We start from the raw sequence: 15358 nt of genomic DNA, 5'->3' as shown, positions 1-15358 counted from the left end.
TCTGTCTTTCTCTGTATGGCTTATTTCACTTAGCATCACACTCTCCAGTTCCAACATAACCATAATTTTAAACTTTGACTGAAGTTAATGCCTCCCATAACACTGCTACTTTCTCTTTTTTGTGTGCCCATTTCACGTAATATTGTAGAAGTCTTAGACTTGTTTTGCATGCATCTCCCAAACATCATAATCTTTTCTTTTGAAAATAGTACCTGAGGCGGTATTGAGTTGACGTACTATAATTTACCTTATTTTGGGGGTTGTTTCAGGGTTTTTGTTTTTGTTTTTTTTAATGGGTGATTCTGCACTGAATACCTTCATACAGAAGCTTTTGTTTCTTTTTTGTTAAATTATATTCTTTAATTTCCCAAAATATTTTATTGGTGAAAAGAGTAATTTTAACTGTATTATGAGGTACTTCTTCAGAAGGTGTTCACGGCTCTTGATTCATTTTGTTATAATGCTTTTTGAAGAGCTAATACCTAGTTTATGTCAGCATTTTTTAATATTCAGGGATAAAGCATTGATGTAACTTGCATGTAAGTTGCAAAGCATAGTAATAAAACAAATATCTGTGAACCTGCTCTCCACCTTAACCTGTATGATAGACTCCATGCTGTGGTCATTCCCTTTGTGCCTCTTCCCTGATTCTGTCCACCTGCCTTTGCACCACAAGTAAATATGGTCTGGAATTTTCTTTTACTTCTTTTAACCATTCTATTACTTTTCTTTATAGTGTACCACATAGATATAGGATTTCCTTATACTTGTTTTTTTAATTTTATGAAAATGGTATGATATGACTTATGTTTTTTAATCAGCATTATGCTTCTAAAATGTATCCACGTTGATACATAAGATATAATTTATTAATTTTCACTTATTTCATTTTTTATGCATAATTGTTTTATTGTCATCAATATAACAACTTAAAAGATATTTATTAATTATAAATGATCAGTCAAGTGTACTTTTTTTTTAATGTTTATTTTTTTTTTTTGAGAGAGAACACAAGTAGAAGAGGAGCAAAGAGAGAGGGAGAGTGAGGGTTCAGAGTGAGCTTTTCGCTGGCAGCAGTGAGCCAGATTCGAGGCTCAGACTCACAAACTGTGTGAGATCATAACCTGAGCCAAAGTTGACTGAGCCACCCAGGCACCCCAATCAAGTACTTTTTAAAATTTTACCTTTTTTCTTAGAGCCCGCACACATGAGAGGGGAGAGGGGCTAAGGGAGAAAGAGGATCTTAACCAGGCTCCACTCTCAGTGTGGAGTCCAACATAGGGCTCGATCCTATGACCCTCGGATCATGACCTGAGCTGAAATCAAGAGTCAGACACTCAACCAAATGAGCCACCCAGGCGCCCCTAATTTTTACTTTTTTCAAGTAATATCTGTGCCCAGCATGGAGCTCAAACTCATGATCCCAAGATCAAGTCACATGCTCTACTAACTGAGCCAGCCAGGCACCCCTCAAGTTTACTATATAATGCATTTTTTATTGAGAATGTAACTATTTTTTTTCTGGGTACTCTTCCTGTTTTCATTGGCAAAAAAAAAAGGGAGTATTTATTTATATCCCATACTGGTTGTCTTTTATGATCTTTACATTTGAGTAATGTTTTTCGTTTTCTTTTTTTTTCTTTTAAGCATGTTACATCTGTGCAAAGTCCTCCTTACCCACCTCGGTCTGCTTTTTATTAAATTTTAGTTTTGAGACCTAAATTATTTTTCACTGTCTAATAAACTAGTATAAGCTAGTAAAATTTGAGAACTGGCTTCAGATAGAATATGAGCCTAAGATTCATTTGAACATTGACAGGTCATGAATTCTTTGGCTTTTCTAATTCTCAGAGATCTTAACAATTACTCATCTGTTCTATCTATTTTATAGATGAGTGAACTTAAGAGAGAGATATTAAATGACTTGCCCTAAATGACACTCTCCAGTAATAACCAACTCAGGGCTAGACCAGCTGATCTTAGAACTTTGCCATGTGACAAGTGAAGGAATTGAGACACAGTGAGATAAATGTCTCACCTAGATTATGTATCTAATTTGTTGATAATTTGGAATCAGGACCTAGGTATCCTGATAATTGCTACAATGCTGTTCACATTATATATACCATTACAGCATTTCCTGTTTAAAATGTCTTCTTACTGTAAGCCCTAAATTATTTTGATGTATTTGTTGAGTAAGTATTACAAGGGAATTTATTAGCAAATTTTCAGGGGGAGCAGGGAAAATTTACTATATGTAAAATTCCATATACATACTATAAAATACAGTTTCTGCCTCAAATGTAGAAGCCAGATTATGTATTTAGCAGACCAGCCACACTTTCCTGCCTTTCTTGAACATGTATTGTTCTTAGATTTAAGCATATAGGAACCATGACAAAGGATTAAAATCAAATGAGATTTTTAGTAGTTGGTAGTATTCTTTTTATTATTACAATTCTATTGTTGAACTGTTTCTGGTTTTAAGGTTAACTTATGAAAAAACGTCAGGCTTTTTTCTTCTTTTGGTAAACCATGAAATAAATTCCTCTTTTCCCTCTTTGGCATTTTAGGGCTTTCTAAATATCGTCCAGCTAGCTCCCGATCTGCTTTAGTACCCCAACACTCATCAGGCTGTGATGGCACACCTCCCACGAAACCCCAGTGGAGCATGGAACTTACACGGAAGGGAACAGGTGAAATTATTGTTAATATTTTATTGTTATTATTTTACTCAAGGACAAATCTACAAACTTTATAAAGTTTTATCAACTTAAAAAAATACATGAAAAATACAGATCTAAGGACTTGCTTTTCTTGCAACATGTTGACTTTGTATTATCTAACATAAAGAATATTTTAAATTAGATTTTTTACTATTTGAAAATAATGCACTCCTATTACATAAAATTTGGAAATGAGATGAGTAGGAAGGAGGGGGAAAAATCATCCCTTATAAGCATTTAAAAATACCCATTGTTGTTCTGCCTTGTGGTACTTTTTCTTAGAATATTATAACATGAAAAATGCCAACTTCAGTAGAAACCAATAAATCTGTGCCTTCTGTACTTTTATAAAATGCAAATGTCAACCACTGATTTCTCTTTTTCCTCTCCCCCTGAAAGTTTTACCATTGGTCATCCATGGTCAGTCATGAAGACTTGATGCTATACTAGAAAACTAAGATATTCTGTCTTTTAAATTATTAAATACAAATTGGACTTAATTTTATGAAAGGTTATTCAGTTCACATGTGTTTGTTACCTATTCTGATTTACATTGTCTTCTGCTTACTCTGGTTCTCTGGTTCTTCTGTTGCTAACAGAAAAAAAAAAAAAAAAAAGATTGTAATCTAGATAAGGAATAAGCATTCAGTACTGTTGAACGAAGATTCAGTCCTGAAGTTTTGAGGGAACAGGGAGTGAAAATGAGATACATAAGCAAAATCATTTTTAAAGAATAGTTTTTCCAAAACTCATTTGTCAGGCTTTAAGATTCCAACAGATGGATCTTGTTTATATAGCCCATGTTTTTATGATATAAACAAAAGAGTAACTGTTTATTGATTTGAGGAGCTTAAGGATCAGCTGTGATTAATTCAAACCAAAGCAACATCTCAGAATATTTTGGTATTGAGACCCCAGACTGTTGGTTGCTTCTGTCTCTGTGTTGCTTTATGCATTTATTGTAAGATTCATACAAAATTTATTTCAGAAGGAAATCAGCTGGAGACTTTATCATTTACTTTGATAAGTGAATTTTGACATTTCTTGGCCTTTGCCAGTTTTGTATTTTCTTGGTTTTGTTTTTGATTTTCGTGTAATTTTGCTTTTATCGTTATACTTATTAAAACTTTACTAGACATGAAAAATTTCCCACATTTTTAAAAACAATAAAGCTCCGGGCATTTCAAACCCCTTGATATAGTTTAAGAGTGATGCTTCTGCCTGTCCTCCATGCTTTTAAAAAATGAAAAACTTCTGTCTGAATCCTAGCAGTCCAATGTATTGCTTGCTGTTCCAGAAAAGAATCTGAATATTTTTGTGTTTTTTCTTAAACTAACCGATGTAGAAGCAAATCTTAACACCTTTTTGTGCTTACTAATGTGCACATTTGTATCATAGTTCCATATTGCTTTAAAAAACATATTTTTACCTTTTTTGGAATCTCTATAGTCTTACAGTTCTCATGACATCATGTGGGAAGATTGGGGAGGAGATCTAGGGCTAATGGTGGGGAATAAGAAAGTATTAAAATTTTAGCTTTGGTTGCTAGGACCCTTTTACGTAATGAGGCAAAATGTATATCAGTATATTATTTGTACTGATCTGTAAAACTTAACTGTGAATATACTTTTTAGTATGCCTTTGTAATTTTCTTTAAATGTATTTATGCTTTTCAACACCCTGTGTCCATTGAGCAAGTCTTAAAATTCAATAATGATATTACTAGAATTTAGAAAACCTTCATTTTACAAGTGGTGTAGTTTTTTAAACAATTCTTTGTACATGTATTTATTTTGTAATTCTAAATATGGTTTTCCCATAGACACATTGTTATATTTGATAGGTAACTTTCCCAAACTAGCCAACATATACCATACAGGAAGGGCAAAAGTATCAACCTAGCCACTGTGTATAACAATGTTTCTGAGAGGGTGCTTAGAGCTCCATCTTTTGGAATGTTAGGAACACAGCTTCAACCTAACCCAAATAAAGTTGGCAGTAAAACAGGAACCTCCTCTCCTTCCTCTCTTCCTGCCCCCCCACCCCCACCCCCCCCAGAAGGAGCCGGGGTCTCTTGCTGCAGTAGCTAGCCTGGCGTGACGTTTTGAGTGGAGGGCTCAGGAGAGGAAGCATAGAACCAGTGTAAGGGAAGCTGTGACCTCTCTTAATTCTCTAAGGGATTCTAGATTAGAGTTCATAAATGGGTCTTACTTGGGGCCTTATTCAACACGTCCAGCTGAGGCATCTTTTACTTGGTCAGTAGAAGTCTTGCAAAAATGTTTGAAGTAGTTGACTAAAAAGAGATTACACATAAAAATCTGATTTCCAGCTTCTCTTGAGAAAGAGTTAACTGAGAAGTCCTCTTAGGGAGTGATGTGCTTTCCATTTTGTTGGTTCCATTTGTGTTGCACTTAGTATTGTACTTAAATTACATCATTTGTGCTATCTCCTCAAGTCCAAGACTTTTGAGATTGGGACCCCTGCTTCCTTTATTTGAGCTGAGATGAATTCTGAGATGGCTCCCTTAGAGCCAGCAAACAAGATGATAATTGAGAACTGGAATGTGTTTCAGATGTCATCTTAGGGGGTAGGGGGATAGAAAAGGGATGGGAGTGTATGTAGGTAGGATAAAGAAGAGGTGGGAACTAAGGTAGCAGGACAGGTCCTGGTTTCCTTGTCGCTCTTTTTCCCTCCAGTTTTCTCTTTCCATGCATATGATAGAAGAATATTTTAGGGGTGATATATAGGTTAAGCCATTTGCGGGTAAGAAAGCAGAAGTGGCAGAGGAATTTTCCTTCTTCCATCATGACCTTTCCCTCTGCTGAGGTGAGGAAGGAATATGGAGCAAGGGCTGTGTAATTCCCATGTCCTCTGCTACTACCACAGCCCCTGTCCAGCTCTGCAAAGGCCTCATCATGTCTGCCTCCTGACTTGCTCGAGGGCTTCTAGTGATGGAGCACAGAGGAAGAGTGACAGGCATGGAGCAGAGGGAAATCCTTGGTGGTTTTGTGGGGAAGAAAAGGAGTGTTCCTGCTTAGCTGGGGCTGCTGTTTTATGTAACACCTTCTTGCAGAAGTCAGAAAAGCACTATTCCAGTGCATGAAGTCTACCCCCTCGCCCCCACAAAAAATCTCGAGAGTCCTAGTTCTTTCTTTTGAAACTCTAATATGAAAAATAGACATTGGGGCGCCTGGGTGGCGCAGTCGGTTAAGCGTCCGACTTCAGCCAGGTCACGATCTCACGGTCTGTGAGTTCGAGCCCCGCGTCGGGCTCTGGGCTGATGGCTCAGAGCCTGGAGCCTGTTTCCGATTCTGTGTCTCCCTCTCTCTCTGCCCCTCCCCTGTTCATGCTCTGTCTCTCTCTGTCCCAAAAATAAATAAACGTTGAAAAATAGACATTGATATTGTTTTTGCTTAAATTGTAGAGATAAAGTTTTACACTTCATTTTTTACAACGATCTCAAGAATCCAAAGACCAGACTGCACTTTTCCTAATAAAAACTGCAAGTTCTGTGTTAAGTTCACGCAGACACGTAATGTGAATGAATTTAAGAGAATTAGCAGATTATTCACTATTACTAGCACTTTAATCAGATGACTGAAAAGCTTCCACATTAGGCTTATAGTAAGTACCTCTTTCAGTTTATTTTGCATTTGTTAAATTGACTGCAGCTAAAATCCTTATCCGTAGTGCATTTTACTAGATCTCTAGGAACAATTTTATGTTGGGTAGAACAACAAAACAGAACATCTGTTTTGTTCTTTTCATATAACATGAAATAGGAAGATATAATATTCTGAATTATATATATTTCCTTTTTTTGATATGTGTGCTATCATAGACACATGTATTTCAGGTCACTAAATACGAGGGCTTTCTTTAGGTTAAAAATGAGTGGCCCTCACCTTGGGTGGGCCTCAAGTTCCCAGGCATCTTGTAAACCCCTGAAATGATATGTGAAACTATGTGTGTAAATGTGTCATGGGGATGGTAATGTGTGCATTTTTCCCCAGGAGCGATTCCATAGATGATCTCAAGCCAGTGTGAAAGTAAGCTCCTGTGTGTCCCAAATCTGACTGTTAATACAATTCCACATGGGAAGGAAATTGTACTTTTATATCACCTTGGATTATACCTGGGAAAAATGATCTAGGAAAGACAGAGATTAAGCAAACAAAAAATATGTATTGTGTATAATAGATGAAAACTTAAGAGCTAAAGTTTATTGATGGTGGTGGTATAGTAACATTAGGTTTTATCAGATGTTCTGTTGTTACTATTCTGGTGAATATTTTTCATACGTGTGTTTGCACATATGCATGACCACATTTGTGCGATAAATTTCTAGAAATGAACATTCTAAATCACAGAATATGGGCATTTAACATTTTCACAGATAGTGCCAAATTGCCTTAACTTCTCCTTTTTAAAAAACACTTTTGGGGCGCCTGGATGGCGCAGTCGGTTAAGCGTCCGACTTCAGCCAGGTCACGATCTCGCGGTCCGTGAGTTCGAGCCCCGCGTCGGGCTCTGGGCTGATGGCTCAGAGCCTGGAGCCTGTTTCCGATTCTGTGTCTCCCTCTCTCTCTGCCCCTCCCCCGTTCATGCTCTGTCTTTCTCTGTCCCAAAAATAAATAAACGTTGAAAAAAAAAATTTAAAAAAAAAAACACTTTTTTTGTGGAAAACTGTAAAGGAGTCAGACTAGTATAACAAACCCCCATGTATCCATCACTCAGCTTCTGCAGTGATCAACTCATGGTCGATCTTCTATAATCTGTACTCTTACCCTAATGATTATTTTGAAACAAATCCCACATGTCATCACTTTATTCATAAATAACTTAGTATATATCTCTAAAAGATAAGGACTTTAAAAAATCATAACCACAGTAACATTCTTATACTTTAAAAAATTAACAGATATTTTTTGTATTATTAATACCTAGTCAGTATTTAAATTTCAATTGACTTCTGTCATTATTCTGATATTTACTTTTAATACTTTTATTTTTTGAATCAGTGTCCACATAAGGTGTACACATTGTAATTGGCTGATAATGTCCTTTACATCTTTTTTAATTTAAAGTTTTAAGTTTATCTTTTTCTCTCTTTTCTCCCCTTTTACAATGTATTTTTGTTAAAGGAACCAGGCTTTTGATCTGTAGTTTTCAATTCTTGTGTTTTGCTAATTGTTTACCCGTGGTATAATTAACGTGTTTGATAGAGTCTTTATTTGATGTAAATTTATAGTTAGATATAGAAGCTTAATTGGATTTAGATTTATAGATGGTGGTTTATTCTTCCATGTGGAAGCATACAGTGCCTGGTCGACTTTTTTATGATGTTAGCCACTAAGATGTTTAAGGCCCAGGTCCATTATTTCATTAAGGCTTGCATGATGGTGATATTCTAATACATTTTCTTTCTTTCTTTCTTTTTCTTTCTTTCCTTTCCTTCCTTCCTTCCTTTCTTTCTTTCTTTCTTTCTTTCTTTCTTTCTTTCTTTCTTTCTTTCTTTCTTTCTTTCTCTTTCCCTCCCTCCCTCCCTTCCTCCCTTCCTCCCTTCCTTCCTTCCTTCCTTCCTTCCTTCCTTCCGAAGGAGGGGTGGGGGAGGGAGGGGCAGAGAGAGGGAGAGAGAGAGAATCCTAATCTGTGCTGAGAGCGCAGATCCCAACACAGGGTTCAAACCCAAGAACTGTGAGATCATGACCTGAGCTGAAATCAAGAGTCAGACACTCAACTGACTGAGCCACCCAGGTACCCCATATCTTTCCATTTTTGTTTATGAGCTGGTTTATTTCTATAAAGCAAAAATCCCCCTCATTTATTATTATCCAGTGGTATGGTATATAGATCATATAAGAAGAGAAAGACAATAGCTTCTCTTTTTATTTAATAATTTTCCAAAAAATGAGTTGGCTAACTATATCCTCCAATGGTGATCTGTTAGTTCCAGTTCATTACAATTATTGTCCTTATCAGTATTCAAATTATCCCATCTTTGGACAGTGAGAAACTCTTAAATTGACTCTTGGGTCTGTTGAGAAGAATTTAACTTCCTTGCTGTCATACCAGATGTTTTAGGTTCGTCTTGTAAATATTCTGCCCAGACCTAAAATCAGCCATTTGTCCTAGGAGCCCTTGTTCCTAACACCCTTATCTTTGGATCTAGCTAATCCATTGTCTTAAGAATAGACTAAATACAAATCAAGAGACATGCAAGATTTATAGTCAGTGTATCTTTAGTGCAAAATATAAGAGATTGGATTTACTTTTGAAGTGGTTGTAAGTATTCCTTGGAAAAGAGTACGCCCAAGTACACTTGGTTGTCCATTTGGCAGTTGCCTCTGCTGAGAAGTACAGTTTCCAATGTAATTATTGGCTTTTCTGCAATCCAAGTAGGTTGGAAGGTATTTAGGATTGGATGATGAAACTCTCAGTGTAGAAGAGGACCTCAGACTCTTAATGCAGACTCTTAGTGCAGACAGCCAGTTGGAAGGCTGCAGAGTCTGTTGTCGTAGACTGATTAAATAATGAGGTAGGATCTGAAGGCATTTTTTCTTGAGACTTTTAAAGTCTCTTATCACTTCTCCTTGTCATCTGGCTCTGTGTCCTGTTAGGTATGGACCCATTTTCCCATATTTATAGAATTGGAAACATAGTCATGTACTTCAATTAAAACCTAAATTAAAATCATATAGTGGCATATTTGGCTGATAATCTAAATCAGATCTCCCTCAAAATTTATCATTTTCTGAATACTATCTGGGTAGCTAGTGATTATGGCAAAAGATACAGATCCCTAAACTTGCTTTTGTATATATATAATCTCTATAATTAGTTTATGCATTATTGTTAGTGTTATCTTTACCAAAACATTATGAATATAAAAATATGATTTTGTAATAGTCAATACATACATTATTTGAATAATCTGTGAGGACAAGAGCTTTGTCTGACTTGTTCATCTATTCTGAAATACTGGAACAGTGCCTGACACAAAGGAAGTATAGTTTCTGTGCTTTATCCCTCTCCCTTCTTTTTTTTTTTTTTTTTTCCAACGTTTATTTATTTTTGGGACAGAGAGAGACAGAGCATGAATGGGGGAGGGGCAGAGAGAGGGAGACACAGAATCTGAAACAGGCTCCAGGCTCTGAGCTGTCAGCACAGAGCCTGATGCGGGGCTCGAACTCACAGACCGCGAGATCATGACCTGAGCCGAAGTCGGCCGCTTAACCGACTGCGCCACCCAGGCGCCCCTATCCCTCTCCCTTCAAAATTGATGACCTTCAGATTACACTTAGATGGACTAAGCTCACCTGACATCCTATCTAAAAGGAACGCAACAGTTAAATATTTCTGCTATTCATTCACTCATTTGTTTAGCAAGCTTTGGTAGGGGTGGGGAGGTGAGATGTAGGGGATGTTGGACACTGTGTGACATGCTGGGATACAAAGATTAAAAAGACAGACTCCTTGTTCTCCAGACGCTCTGAGTCTGATGGAAGAGACCCAGAGGTAAAAAGAGGTGCTACAGTGTCCTCTCTGCGATGTGCCCTCGGGCACAGACTCTGCAGTCACGTTCTTTGGGTTTGTGGCTCAGACCCGCCGATGTCACCTTGGGCAACTCACTTCAGTTCTCTGTGCCTTAACTTGCTTTATGTATTACATTGTGGGAACGTGAGAGAACCGATTCTGTTTGGGCAGTTGGGGGAAAACTTCCTAAAGAAATGACATTTGAGCTAAGTTTTAAATTATTAAGAAGTCTAAATTTTTGTTGTTGTTTTCTTTCGTCTACTTTAGGTTACCATTTAAACATTACTTCCTTGGGGAAGTTTGCCTCTGATCCCCCCACAGCTAATTTAAGTCTCCCGTTTTGCTACTGGTTTACTCTGTGTTTGTCTTTTTATTACTTGGGTGTACTTATTCAGTTACTTTCCTGTTGGCTAGTTTGTGAACTCCAGGAGGACTGAGATCTGTCCAGGTCATCACTGTTTTCCCCAGTTCCCATGCAGTTCCTGATACTTGTTAAATAAATCTGAGAGTCAGGGAAGTAAGGGAAGTGCATTTCACACGTAGGGAATAGCATTTACAAATACACAGTTATGAAAGGGCTACCCTAGAGCACATGGAAAGGGATAGTGGAAGATAAGGCTAGAATGGTAAGTTCAAGACAGATTGTAAAAACTGTCAGTAAAATTAGTGCTGGAACTGATTTTTAGAACGCTTTGGCAGTGATGCCTGTTTTGGTAAGAACCATGGTTTGGGGCTAGTTTGGGTCAAAATTAGTGTGGAGAATTTACTTGAAAAAAAAACTTGCTTGGAAGTCCATTTTAGTGAAAATTTGGTTTTTTAGCTACTTTGAATAAAACTTACATATTTTTTAGAAATTGCTGCACTGGAGCCCAAGGAGTTTTTGCTTTTATTCTGTTGGTAGAACCAACTGAGTTGGAGTTTTTTGGTTATTTTTTGTTTGTTTCTTAAGAACCAAAGGAGTTTTAAAGCAGATAATTATGAATAGCTTTGTTTTTAGGAAGATCACTATGCAGCAGGGTTTTCCAACCTGAACACTATTGACATCTTGGTCATGAGAATTTCCTGTTGGAGCTGTCCTGGGCATCCCTCGGCTCTACCAGTGGGATGCTAGTAACACTTCCTCCCCTGACCCTACCTCGGGGTGACAACAAAAGTGTCTCCAGATATTCCCAAATAACCTCCAGGGGCAGAATCACCCCTGGATGAGAACCACTGCTGCGCAGCTGTGTAAAGTGTGGATTTGAGTAGAAGACACGTCAGGCATGAGGAGCAGTTAACAGGAGACTAGTCCTGTAACCCAGATGAGGTGAGGTGGTCTGAATTAATACAGTTGCGGACAGGATGGAGGCAGATGTAGGAGATATTTGTAAGTGAAAACCAATGAGATTTGGTAGCCACCTAGATTTAGAAAGGAGGGTATTTGAGATGATTCTTAGGCTTTTTTTTCTTGGCTGGCAGCATATAAAGTAGTACCATTAGTCTCCAGTAATACAGAGAGAACTCTTTCTCAGGGCACGTCGCAGGGATCGCAGCATTTGGAGAAAGCAAGAAATTGTTGTATGCTAGAGTCCGAGAACTACTATTGTCGATTCCTAGACTGATAAAATGTTAGAAATGGAAAGAACCTTCCAAAACGTTTGATCTGTTTTTTAGGTGAGATAAAAAGAAAGAAAATGCGAGCTGAGTGTTAATAGCAGAATCTGTTCAAGAGCACAGGTCTCCTCATTCTCATTCACTTTCTCTCTCTCTCTCTTCTCTGTCTGTCTGTCTCTCTCTCTCTCTCTCTCTCTCTGTCTTTCTCTTTGTGACACTTCTCTTTTGTCTTTAAGTAGAGATGTTCCCTTTATAGACTCCTGGCTTTTTCTGGGTTTTGTAAGCTGCATGTACTGAATCTATTTAAAGAGTGCACTTTTGCCTATCCCCAGAAATTACCATCAGGAACTAGAGAAATTTGATTTTTGCTGAGACATCATTATCCCTAACTAGCATAACACGTTTTTGTGTGTATAAGTGGTTCTTGAGGTGGCAAAAACAAAGTACTGCCATTTCACCCCCAAAACCGTAGGGTTGAACTACAGTTAAAGGAGCTACAGTTGAAGGATGAATGTGGGTCTTAACTTACAACACGTGTAATCATTATTGTTGCCTAATAATACTTTAACATTAACTTTGAGAGGATGGTTTGGTAACACACTGGTATATATCATAATTTGTATAAACTGTAAGGAATTAATATTCAGTTTCCTGGCCACAGTGCTGAACACTTATCTGCATGTGACTAATTGAATGCCTTATTTATGTACTTCTCCCATTCCTGATGATTCCTGTGGAAGTGATAAACACTTAAGAGTCCCTTTTTAAAAATTTTTTTTTAACATTTATTTATTATTGAGGGAGAGACAGAGCATGAGCATGGGAAGGGCAGAGAGAGAGGGAGACACAATCCAAAACAGACTCCAGGCTCTGAGCTGTCAGCACAGAGCCCGACACAGGGCTCGAACTCACAAACTGTAAGATCATGACCTGAGCCGAAGTTGGACACTTAACCAAACTGAGCCCCCCAGGCACCCGAGGAGGAGTCCCTCTTTTCTATACTGTCCTCAGCTCCCTCTTACTTTCATTTCACTTTCCTTGTGATCATCAGGAATTCATTTGGATGTTTTTAATTTTGAAGGTAAAGAACAGTCACCTTTGGAGATGAGTATGCATCCAGCTGCAACAGCTCCACTCTCAGTGTTTACTAAGGAATCCGCGTCCTCCAAACACAGTGACCACCATCACCATCATCACCATGAACACAAGAAAAAGAAGAAGAAGCACAAACATAAGCATAAGCACAAGCACAAGCATGATAGTAAAGAGAAGGACAAAGAGCCTTTCGCTTTCTCCAGCCCTGCCAGCGGCAGGTCCATTCGTTCTCCTTCTCTTTCAGACTGAGAAGGGGACAGAGGAAACCTTTCCCTCAGTGTCCAGAAGAATATATATAACTAAAGCTTTGTCCTCTGTAAAGAATGATAAAAGGAAGCAGAGAGACAAAAAAATTGTTGCCTTTCTCATTCAGAATCCATGGAAGTTCTAAACATTTGATTTGTGGTTTTTATGCAATTGAGATCTAATTAGAAAAACGTTTTACAGTTCTGAATAAACCATTTCACCCCATTTCCTCCTGAGAACACACACACACACACACACACACACACACACACACACACCTCAGACTTCATAAAGGCCCTCGTATCCACTGGCAGTTACCATCCACATTATGGTCTTCGTGTGGACTGCCAAAATCAATTATGTTTTGAAGTCTTTGATGGATGCTTTGGGGCAAAGTTGTGTTTTAAACAGAAGCTACTGCCAGATCTGTGGTGAAACCACTGTTTCCAGTGAAATACTGTATAACACTATTTGGAACTACTGAAAGAGACTGAGGCTTTTCTATAGGAATCTTCTTTATTACATGGTATTTTTTGTGTTAACCATAGAGGCCAAACATCAGAATTTGTGAACAAGAATACATGGTATTTTCTTTTGCCCTAAAATACTGAAATTTTCAAAAGCAGCTCTTTAAAAAAATTTTTTTAATAGCTTTTTTGATAGTGCATTCGGTGATTATGATGTTGGAATTTAATAGAACTATCAAATCCACAGTTCTCAAATCAAGATATTTAAATTATAAGTTCTTTTTTTCATTAAGTATAAGTGAATATGTTCATATGTAGAATATGTTTGCTAAATGTTGACAGTTTACACACCCAACACATAATCTAAAATTATTTCTGTAGAAGACAAAGTCTGATACCTTAAAAAGGTGTTTACATGGTGTTTATTAACTCAGACAAGTCAGCCCTCATGTGAGTATACCAGAAACATTTAGAAATATGAAACATTTTGGTTTCATACTCAAATAGTTTGTACGTTTGTGTGTTTTTATTTCTGAATTTACCATGTGCTTTATTGTTTAAAAATGTTTTTCATACCTGTTCTATTTTTATCATTTCTCTTATCCTTAGTTTGACAAAATACTTCTTCCGGAATAGATATTTCAATGGGATCCAATAATGTTGGACTTTTAAATATACTTTTAGTTGCATTTAACTTGTTTAATAAATAACTTTTTAAATTGACCATTCTCCCTTTGTATCTTCTTATCTCTTTTGTTACCTTTCTCCTTGTGTACGTATATAATGTACCCGGCCCCAAAGCTCTCTGCAGGCTTTATAGATAGGCAGGATTTGAGCTGGCCTTGCTAGGAAGAATGATTATAATAGAGATGGGGAAAGTTATCTCAGTAGAAGAAACGGTGTTTTTTCAAAAGGATGGAGGAAAGCAGATACGTGTTCAGGAGTTGTAAGGCAGTGCAGTTGACCTGGAGTCTTAAGAGCAAAAGGAGTGTGGTCAGATGTCAAAGGGCCTAAATGGCAGTTATTTAAAGATTCCAATTAATTGAGTGTTGCCCAACTGAAATTATTTTTGGAAAATGGAATATTTTACATCATGGTGTGCAGTGATACCATATAGAGAATTCCCAGCTTTGAAAATTGTAAGGATATATTTCAAAGTAATTAGTGTTGTAGGAAGAGGTGACAAATACCAGCCATCTTTATAACCTAAGGACCTCTTATATATCCAGCATTATGTAGGAACTGTATGTTATGTATGTTATTTCTAAACTGGATATTTATAGTGGATGTTTCTTGGGAGGAACATTTTGTCATGGCAGGCTTTCGGTTACTTAGGTTGATGGTTAGAAGCAGACAATACAGAAATCATTCCTAGTTCTGAACTATGTAATGATACACAAAAACACAGAGTTCTCGTGGAGTCTCCCCAGTGTCCCCCAGAAGCGGTCTGTGTTGGCAGTATTACAAGCATCTTTCCAGAGCTAGTCTATACATGTATCTATACGGTATATACATTGTTTAAAAAAATGATATTTGTAGAAATTTTTAATTTTGGTATAGTTTATCTTTTATGACAACACATTTTGTGTCATACTAACAAAGGTCTTTCTTATTCCATGATTATAAAAGAATTCTCCCAGCTTTTCTCTTGATTTTAAAGTTTTATGTTTCAGGTTTCTATCCAACTAGAATCCA

General features: G+C 37.2%; 1 protein-coding gene across 3 annotated transcripts in view; it reads left to right on the top strand.

The window, feature by feature from the left end:
- Positions 1-14387, top strand: part of TAF2 (TATA-box binding protein associated factor 2) — a 96642-nt gene extending 82255 nt beyond the window's left edge. For all 3 annotated transcript variants that reach the window (XM_040494304.1, XM_040494303.1, XM_040494305.1), the window contains 2 exons: positions 2574-2696; positions 12937-14387. In XM_040494304.1, the coding sequence (XP_040350238.1) occupies positions 2574-2696; positions 12937-13199 (386 nt within the window). In that variant the 3' untranslated portion in view covers positions 13200-14387. The remainder of the gene's footprint in view (positions 1-2573; positions 2697-12936) is intronic.
- Positions 14388-15358: the final 971 nt, after the last annotated feature.

Source organism: Herpailurus yagouaroundi, unplaced genomic scaffold (genome assembly GCF_014898765.1).
Source record: "Herpailurus yagouaroundi ecotype Mexico unplaced genomic scaffold, PumYag 186, whole genome shotgun sequence".
Classification (NCBI taxonomy): Eukaryota; Metazoa; Chordata; class Mammalia; order Carnivora; family Felidae; genus Herpailurus; species Herpailurus yagouaroundi.
Note: the sequence above shows the minus strand (reverse complement) of the source record. Positions and strands in the feature narration are given on the sequence as shown.